The sequence below is a fragment of the Nanorana parkeri genome, unplaced genomic scaffold (genome assembly GCF_000935625.1).
Source record: "Nanorana parkeri isolate BGI_ZX_2015 unplaced genomic scaffold, ASM93562v1 scaffold945, whole genome shotgun sequence".
NCBI lineage: Eukaryota > Metazoa > Chordata > Amphibia > Anura > Dicroglossidae > Nanorana > Nanorana parkeri.
The window spans coordinates 595,474-605,883 of NW_017307213.1; the positions used below are offsets into that span (position 1 = coordinate 595,474).

General features: G+C 41.8%; 1 protein-coding gene across 1 annotated transcript in view; it reads right to left on the reverse strand.

Moving 5' to 3' along the window:
• Positions 1-10,410, reverse strand: part of ATP8A2 (ATPase phospholipid transporting 8A2) — a gene marked incomplete at its 5' end in the record, with an annotated part of 434,715 nt that overhangs the window by 350,185 nt on the left and 74,120 nt on the right. Inside the window, 2 exons of the mRNA XM_018566377.1 lie at positions 5,102-5,151; positions 9,658-9,740. Coding sequence (XP_018421879.1) covers positions 5,102-5,151; positions 9,658-9,740 — 133 coding nt within the window. The remainder of the gene's footprint in view (positions 1-5,101; positions 5,152-9,657; positions 9,741-10,410) is intronic.

A 10,410-nucleotide genomic window follows, 5' to 3' on the forward strand; every position in this document is an offset into this window, starting at 1 on the left:
GGGGTCAAAGATTTGTGATGAGGGGGAAAGATTAGTGCTGACGGAGTGTTTTTTGGGGGGATGAAGACTTGAGGTGGGAGAGGGGGCAAAGATTAGTGCTGAAAGACAGTATTGGGGAAAATTAAGATTTGTACTGAGACAGGTGAATCCAGCAGTATGGGGAGATTTGTATTGGGAAGAGGGAGTATTTTTTGCATTGTTTTTTAGGGAGAAGTGTACAGATTAGTGCCGGATTTTTTTGGAGTAAGGGGGGATTTTTGCTAAAAGGGAAAGTTGAAGGAGAGTATTGCTTGTACGGGAAATTGTACAATCCCCTGACCCATGCACTGTGCATTACACACCCCTGACTCTTACACTCTCTGTGTTATGTACTCCTGACCCCATGCACTTTGTGAATTAGGAACCACTGGCCCCTGCACTTTGTGCATTACACATCCTTGGTCCTTGCATTTCATACTCCTGGCCACATCACTTTGTATGTTATACACTCCTGACGCACACTCTGAACTATACACTCCTGACACCTGCACACGGGGCATTACACACCCCTGACCACTGCTTTTTGTATGTTATATACTCCTACCCCTACACTCTTTGCGGTATATATTTACTCCTGACCATGGCACTGTGTGTTACACACCCCTGACCCCTGCGCTAATTGCATTACACTCTCCTAACCCCTGCACTCTGCTTATTAAACACCCTTGTGTGATACAGACTCCTGCACTACATATACTATACTTGTACAGTACATACTTCTGACCAAATTGTCTCAACAGCTGCTGGTTGCTAAACAGTCCCCGACTCTATTAATAAAGCTCATCTTCTTTAAGGAAGGCTCAGACAAAGAGTTAGCTCTCTGTTTATACAGTGTTCTGTGTGAGAGTCTCATGTCTGTGAGACTCCTGCTGGTATATTTTTTGTGTACAAGAACTGTGGCATATTTGCATACAAAGGCTCAGGTTTTCTTTAACCATGCCCCTTTTAAAGCCCTCTGACTGCGATTTGGCCACATCCACTGTTCGCCACACCATGCTTTAAGCACCATATTACTACACTACTCAGGGCGCCCAAATGTGCCCCATGTCTTTTACAATTCTAACAATGGCCCTGACATTACATCAAATAGAAGCCTAAAAGATGGATGCTAGGTTGTGAATTTGGACATACATATGTAGTCCTAGAGGCCAACTCCAGCCTCCAATAAGCACTCTATTGAAGGTCAAGCTCTTTCTGTGACCAGCCTCCAGGATACAGTCCCTACTGACAATTTCAAGACCCCTGTCAAGATACATTGAGCACAAATATGTAGTTGTTGGTTTTGGGACCTTGATTACCTACCCTTGAAATGGTTCTTGACTACATTTGAAGGGAATAAGTGGTCTTTTCTATATATTTGAAATATGCACTGGCATAAATGTGCCAGTGAAGGGGGCCTGCATGTACAGTGGTGGTAGTGAAAACAGATGACTGCAAAGGGCATTCCAGAAGGATTTTGAGCACACTAATTTCCTTGAGAGCAACAGTAATGGCACTCTGCAATGCCTACTGGAAGCAGCAAAAGCACAGCCAAAGAAGGTTTTTTTTATTGCAGTTCAGAGCTTTAATTTGGGGCAGGGGCTCTAGGGCTTACTTGTCTTGAGCCCTGGTACAATGGCTGTATTGGGAAGTGACACGTCTCCCTGGCCACCTGGGAAATCAAAATAAGGTAAGGCCAATTGGGTGAAAAGAAGCCTGGGGGAGCCAGTTTACAGTGAGGCATTGCAGAGGGAACAGGACAGGAGGTAGAGCAGATACATTGTCCTCCTCATGCTGGGGCATGCACTATATACTACAGTGCAGAGAAGTTTGAGAGCTGCACTGCATCTGTGCCGCATATAATGCCAGCCATGTTGTATTGTTATGGGTGGTTTCTCCTGTCAATAGGCTATAACAGATGGAACACAACTGACTGTTTTATAAAAACTGGCTGTAAAAATATGGACTATGGAATTAGATGGTAATCTACAAGGCAAAAGAAAAAGGGAGGAATTTATGTACTGAAAATGTGTCTTTTGCAAAGACACATTTTTAAAACGTGAAACTGTCAGTGCAAGTCTGGACATCTGACATGCACAGTACTGTGTGACCAGTGTTAGTGGCAGTTCATTAAAGGATCCCCCATTGCCCCCTCTGTATCCATACAAACCTCTCACCGTAACCAGGGCCAATTTAACCAAAGGAACAAAAGGGCACTGGCCTTAGGCCCACCTGCAAATGATGGCACTAGAACTGTGAGGCTTATTTTCCCATATTTCATATGATAAACTATGAAGTAAGAGGCAAGTCTCATTTTTCAAGCAATTAGATCAGTACGATTCTTTGATATCCTTAGTGAAATGTAAAAAATGGTACGCCTTATGTTTAACCCAGTCCCTCCTAATGATATGTCTTCATGCTGACAGGCTCATTCCCAACAGAACTGTGATATTTCCTCCACAAGTCCTACAGATCTTTATACTGTGCAGTGTGTGCCTAGAAAAATATTGCCTTTTTTTCTTGTGTAGTTCTGTTAAGGGATCTTCTCTACCGATAAATGCATTCTTGGGTCCCTTAGGCGCTTTCACACCAACACATATGCAGTAATTTTATTATTATTTTATTTAAATTGCCGTTTTATGTGATTTTATGTGTGTTTTGTATGTCTGATTTTTGTGCAATTCATAGACACATAATTTTCTTTATGCATTATGCATTGACTTTCCTTGGTGCAGAAGCATTGCAAATATACAGAACTTCATGATATATAGATTGTTTTTATTACAATGGGCCTGCTTAACAGCATAGCACGTCCTATATTTTATAAACATTCTGAGCTGAAGCACATTCATGTGAACTAGCCACATAGGAAAGAATTGGACTTCTACCGTAACTACATTTTGAGCGTAAAATGTCTGGTTTTACTGCATGAAAACGTGTGAACAGGCCCTAACCTTATGACTGATTAAGAAATAATCAAGAAGCAGCAATAAAGTCACAAAAGCACAGATCGACAGAATGAATGAAGCATTGGCAGGGAGATCCTTCCACTGCAGGCTCCCAGGTACCGATTCCTCTTCAACAAGAACGGTGAGCAGCACAGCGGTGACATCATAAAGTCTCACTCCATATCTCAGGGCAATAGCAGTCAGAGAGCACAGTGCCTTAGATCTCACACTGCAGGTATACAGCTATGCATCTCAAGTAAACTGGAAATGCACTGCTATCTTTTAGGAGGAATTTAAGGCAAAAGGTAAAATTTCACAGCACTGCTCAGGTACATAAAAACATCTCTAGATGTTTCATAGAAGGTAGCAAATCTTCACGTTTTGAGTGTCACTTGGGATGGGGAACAAAGTGCAAAAAAGATAAGTTCAGTAACCCAGAGTAACCCCATTTCAGTATACCGAAGTTAGATCAGTAGAAAATAAAGTGTAATTAGTTACTATTGGTCACTATATTTTGTACATAGTTACAGCATTTTAAACAACATTATAAAATAATCCCCAACATGTTACATTATTAAAAAAACACAACTTATTACATTATTAAAACTCAAGAACAATGTGCTGCAAAGAAAGGGTTTGTACTGATCATAGCAACAGGTTAGTTCTTAAGCTTCTAAAAGACTGCAAATGGCACACTGGCCAGGGAAATTCATATAATGAGGCAGCCTGAGGCATTTAGGAAGCATGTCACTGGGTCACTTGGTGCCGCCCCCTTTCCAGCCCTTAGCTCTTAGCAACCTGTGACACTCTGGCCAGCATCCTGGCCAGCTCACCGACATCACCGGTTGACAGGAGCAGAGCGAGACGCTCTGCCTGGCGTCCTGCCAAGCTCCTGACAACCAGTGACATCAGTGAGCTGGGCGGGCCCCTGGACAGAGGTACCGTGCACTCCCCCAACACCCCACCCCGCCACCCCGGTAATATGCGCTCTCTTCTTACTAACAGTCCAAATATTCGTGAAATTATTTTTACTACTAAAGGGCACAGTATCCACCAGCCATATAAATGTTCTAATGAAATACTGTCATATTTAAGTAGATGAGGCTGAGGCTTATTTTTAAAGTGTATCTTTAGCCAAACCTTTTTTTCCCGTTCTGGATAGAGTAGTTAAGGGTTAGAATCCATGTCAGTTAATTTTTATGCTGCCTATGTCTCAGATAGATTTCCCTTCCTGTCCCAGTGACATACCAGGAAGTGAGTGGAAATCTTTCTAAAGGGTCACCAACACACGTTACAATCTGACCATAACATTTTTGCACAATCAAATTTAGATTCACCAAAACTATGTAATATGAGGACCTACCTAATCTATTCAATCAATTTGTATCCAATCAGGCAGGCCCTTTTAATACATAGTTGTTGATAGATCCCAAGGAGATTGTAACGTGTATGATGAGCTTTAGTAGACAGTTGTCACAGGACAGAGGTTTTCATTGGAAGAAATTACAATGGTTACCAGGACAGACAGAGAAGGTGAATCTCCCCAACAGCGACATAGACGGCTAAAAAAAACCTGACAGAGATTCTAAAAAAAAAGTTTGGGCTAGAAATAAATTTTAAAGGTTTAGAGTTTTGGTTTATACATAAGAGGCCACTGCACATTGATTTTATTGTAGGATAGTTTCTAACTTCCACTTTGCCATTTCTTCAAGTTTAATACTCCCGGGTTTTGGTCCACGAAAAAGGAAATACGGTGACCAAAAACAAAAAGTAAATTCACACTTCTTAAGTCCCTGCTATACATTAGGATTTCAAAATAGCACAAAGAGATTTATCTAAGGACTTAACAATAATCAGTTCATTATTTTCCTACTCTGAGTTTATTATAGTTGAACATTAGATGTGTAAGAGATACTCTGTGTTCCCTTTCATTTGCTGGAAATATTTTCCTTGTGGTAAGAGGGGTAATGTGAACCAACACACTGTTCCCTTCTCAATGATCAAATAATGATTTCATAATATACATCACGGGGCACAATATTGATTGAACTAACAGATAGCATGAATAAAAAGATAAATACACAGCACAAGAGAGAGCTGCAATTAAATTACTGATAAGTGGTGGATAACGTTACCTTGAGAATTCCAGCACATTGAGAAGTTCAAAGTTCTGTTCTGTGCCCATCTAGAAAAAAAGAAGAAAAAAAAAGTGTTTTTCCAGCCAAGGAAACAAAGTTAAGTTTGAAAACACTGCCACCTTGTGGGTAATAGCGATGCAGACAGGCATACTCAGCAAAGCATATGTTCAAACTGCGCTTCTACATAACAACCAATCAGAAATGATCTTTTATGACTCTGCTATAAACTGATAACAGTTTGATCTGTTGCTATGTCTTTGTCCATCAAAAAATATGTCTCCCATTCCTGCATTGCCTTTCCTTCACAATTTCAGCGGCTAATGAGGGCATAGTCAGCCCAAAGGGGCCCAGAACTAGAGGCCAGAGGAGTTAGTCAATACTTGCATGTAAGGGTTCTCAGAGAGCTCTACATGAAATCAAAAGGGACATGCAGATAAAATGTGCCTTATATATGTTTACCACCTCTATAGGTTATCTTCGCCATGTTTAAATAAAAAAAAAAAAATATGACACTAAACTCAGGCGTTAAACCTTAAAAATGCATTCAAGTACCTTAACTATTAACAAAAATGTATCTTATTTGTGTATCACTCGGCCGTAGATCCTCAAATCATCTCTGAATTGGTGCTTACACTGTCCTTCCTTCTGAAGGGGGAGTGCTACTTTTGTTCCCTATGGTCCCAGTGTGTTTTGTGAAGTAGTCACCGCTCCAAGATCACTCCTGCGATGGACTACAATCTCAATACAAATTAGTAAACTAAACATGAGATTGTAGTCCATCTTGGGAGTAAGCTTGGAGCTGTGGCTACTTTTTTTGATCCACAAAGCTACAAACAGAGCTGAGAAAAATCTACATTGAGAAAAAAAATCTGCTATTAATTATCTCACAACATAGTAAAAATATAGAATATTTGTGCTTTGTAGCATTCGGTTCAGAAACGTCAGCGCTGTGGAGAATATGCAGAGTGTAGGAACTACCATGATTTAAGCATACTGCAATTCTGAAAATGCCTCCGGTGGACTACATTGACATTAAAAAAAGAAACACTCCATGCAGGCATGTGTTCATTACCAAATAATTAAATGTGTTTTGAAAAGCAACTATTGTGATACCTAAATTTGATCTTGGGCTCAGGCTTTTGAAATGCTCTGTACAGCAGAGTTCTCCGACTGGGAGAGGGAGAGCAGCACTAGAAGCCAATCAGGTGTGCTGCATTACTCTTATGCTAACAAGAAACATGGTGGTAGGAGAGAGCAGAGTGGAAGAGAGAAGAGCTCATCAGTCTTCTGCTGCTTCTTTTTCAATGTCCAATCACAGGCTGGAGACAGGGATAAGACCTACCGGTATTACTTAATTACAGTAGAGCGGCGTTTCTCAACCTTTTTTCAGCCACAACACCCTTTAAAAGTATGCAAACCCTCGAGTCAACCAAATCTAAAATGTGGTCCCTCCAAAATCCATACGAGACTAGGATATATATATATAAATACATTTAATTGGCATATTTTCTTTTTGTTTCCAGATTAAATGTAATATTGGGAAAATACTGCATTATTTCCACCAGATGTAGCTGAGGAACAAATACATACTTATCTGACATGATCCTCAGCTTCATCTAGTGATCATAATGTGGTAATTTTCTGATATTACATTTGATCTATGCTAGGAAAATGAATTTGTGCCTCCATTTACACAGAACAAATACATGCATTTTGAAGGATGAATGGCTCTCTGTGAATTGTTTATAGATACACCTCATAGTGTTCCTGTTTAATATATCTATTGTACTATTATGAACATCTGTTTTCTAACAGTAAGTTGTAATGTTGGCAATGCATGGACAGATCTTTTGCCAATAACCCCCCAAAAAAACCCCTGTAATTAATGCGCTTTTTGTTTTTTCCAGTGCAACATGTGACCCGGAAAGGATTGTTCCTGTTTCTCAGCAGAGAGCCTGTTCACCTAATGAGCTCCCATTCCAACAACAGAAGTGTTTCCACATGCACAAAAGTGTATTGTGAATGAAGAAACAGACTTCTGTCAGTTTCTAATGATCAGACTAATGATCATTTCCTATATATATTACCATATTCTCTGAAAGTGTAACTCCACAATGTATCTTTTGTTTTGCAAAGAGCAGGGAATGGTCACATCCTCTGTCCGGTTTTTACTGATGTTTGTGCCCCAGCGGGGGAGATTTCCCTTCACTTCCTGTCCCAGTTATACAAATCAGAAGGAAACCTTCTGAAAGTGAGGGCAAATCCTGCTTTCGAGAGCCACCACTCTCTTTTGTTCCAGAGACAACTGTCAATGCTGGGATTTCTATCCACTTACAGGAAGTGAGGAAAAATTTCCCCGAGGGGATGACAGCAACACTAACCTGACAGATGTTCTCCATTCACAAAATGTATACACACTGCCTGGCTCAAAAAAAAAAAAAAAGAACTGGCAGACTGTAATATTTCATTGGCCCGTCTTTAGCTTTGATTACGGCTCACATTTGACGTGGCATTGTTTGGATAAGCTTATGCAATGTGACAACATTTATTTCCATCCAGAGTTGCATACATTTTTCACCAAGATCTTGTAGTGATGATGGGAGAGTCGGACCACTGTGTAAAGTCTTCCCTAGCACATCCCAAAGATACTCAATAGGGTTAAGGTCTGGACTCTGTGTTGGACAATCCATGTGTGAAAATGATGTCTCCCACAGATATCTCCCCATTTCCGTCGCCTTTGATCCCAGTTATTGGTGATCCCGACTTTTCGCCTGGCATCAACGATTCTCGCTTCCGTTGCCTTCGAGAAGCCAACAAGTTCAGGGTATGCGACCTACCCTTATCTGGCCGATGGCTATCAGCCAGCAAACTTAGCTGCCTGACGGAACCCCCTCTGGACCGTTGGTGCGCTCTCCAACTGCGGCATTTTCTCCTTTCCATACCCAACCACCAGCGGCTCTCTAGACCCTTGACACCGTTCGAACAGATCTGCAAGGAGGAGACACCCACTCGCCATGCGATTTCCTCTCTATACTCTCTGTTGATATCACCTCCCCCTGACACCTATCCAACATTCTTGGCCAAATGGGAAAGCGACCTCGGCACCTCCTTCACACCGGCCCAGAAGGACCATATACTACACTTAGCCCATCACTCTTCCATCGCCTCTAGAACCCAGGAACTAGGCTATAAAATAGTCTCCCGATGGTATAGGGTCCCCACAGTCCTCCATGCCATGTACCCTCAAGTCTCGGCCATGTGCTGGAGATGCCACAACGCCCCAGGCACGCTATTTCACACATTTTGGTCCTGCCCACCACTGCTCCCTTTCTGGCGGGGGGTGATCGCTGTCCTGAAGGATCTGGTGATGGTGGACTTGACAGACAACCCCGCGGCTTGCTTGCTACACTTAAGTACTCTGTCCACTGGGAAATACAAAAAATCATTGTCTAGGCACCTTCTGAACGCTGCTCGCCAGTGCATTCCCCTGTTGTGGAAGCAATCCAGCTGCCCCACCCTCAAGTTATGGTTCACCAAGGTGGACGAGACATATTTGATGGAGGATTTAACCTCCACAATCCGGAATACTGAGGAGCTCTTCCGGTCTACTTGGAGACCCTGGGCCTCTTTTCGGGACACAGAGACTTCCCACCGGGCCATGCTTGAGGCGCCCCCCTGAATGCTGCTGGAGACCCAGATCCTGGGCGCCTGACCCACTTCTACCTTTGCTGCTCCTTATCCCCCTCTGGCTCTTCCCTGCTGGCCTCTCCTCCTCCTCTTCTCATTTCTCCCCTTTCTTTTTCTACCCTACCCTACCTCCTCGTCCCTCAGACCCTATCCTATACCTCCCTTACCTACATCCCCCATTGGCGTTAAACACACGCACGATCCTTCCGGTATGCCCCCCACGTGCTACGGAACGCTTAACTAGAGTGCGATTCTCCCGATTAATCGTTATGGTACAAGAAGCCACAGAGGCCTATGATATGTTTTTTGTTTGACTCTACCTCGTGCCGCCTACGCTCTCTATACACACCCTATTGCTCGTATAATACTGTGGAAGGTCACTGTGGCAGTCTGCTGATTATCTCGCTGAGCCAAGCAATTACCCCATCTACAGACCATGTGCATTGTGATCCATGTATGTATCCTCTACCCCAGTTTTGTGTTGGGGATGTTGCCCTGCTGTTGAGGCGAATGCCTCCTTATACCCTTGTACCATGCATATGTACAATAAAGTTGATTTCTGATTAAAAAATGATGTCTCATGCTCCCTGAACCTCTCTTTCACAATATGAGTCCGATGAATCCTGGAATTGTCATCTTGGAATATACCCGTGCCCTCAGGGAAGAAAAAAATCCATTGATGGAAAAACCTGCTCATATAGGTCATATAGCTCTTGCCTATGTGGTTAGCTATATCCAAGTGGTGACTTTTTTGGGCCAGGCAGTGTCTGAAGATACTACCTGTAATTCAAACATCCCTCAACTGGAACCCATAATCATAGCAAGATTTAAACACCACATACGTCTTTTCTCCAGACAATACTTACAGCATCTATAATGACGGAAGTTGGCGTCCTTCCAGTGAACGTGTAGCCCAGTTTCCTTGCTCCTTTCACTAGAGCTCCTTCATCTAAAAAAAACATGGGACTTAGTTAGCAATGGCATGATCTAAATATTCAGTTAATTTCATTATTTATTTTTACTCATTTACACTGTGCTGACACAATGCAGTGCCTTAAATAATACACAGACCATTCACATCAGCACCTGCCCCTGAAGGAGATTGCAACCTAATGTCCTTGTTGAAGTGACAAACATATATATACAGGTGAAACTCGAATAATTAGAATATCGTGCAAAGTTCAACATGTCATTATTCAATGTCTTTTTTAATATATATATTATAAAATGTATAATATTAAAAAAAAAAGACATTGAATAGTGAAATGAATATTTAGATCATGCCATTGCTAACTAAGGCTTGTATCCCCATAGTGGGGAAAATAGATGAGCACATGTCCAGAACACTGTATAGTGTGGCACAGCTATATCCAATTCTGTATAACTGGCTTTATATTATTATTACATTTGTTTAAAATATAAAGCCAGGTATGCAGAATTGGATATAGCTGTGCCACACTATACAGTGTTCTGGTCTGGAGTCTGGACATGTGCTCATCTATTTTCCCCACAATGGGGATACAAGCCTTAGTTAGCAATATCTACATAGTTATTTCTTTATTGAATGTCTTTTTTTTAAATATTATATGCAGTTAAACAGCATTTTTGTGCCCAGCCCC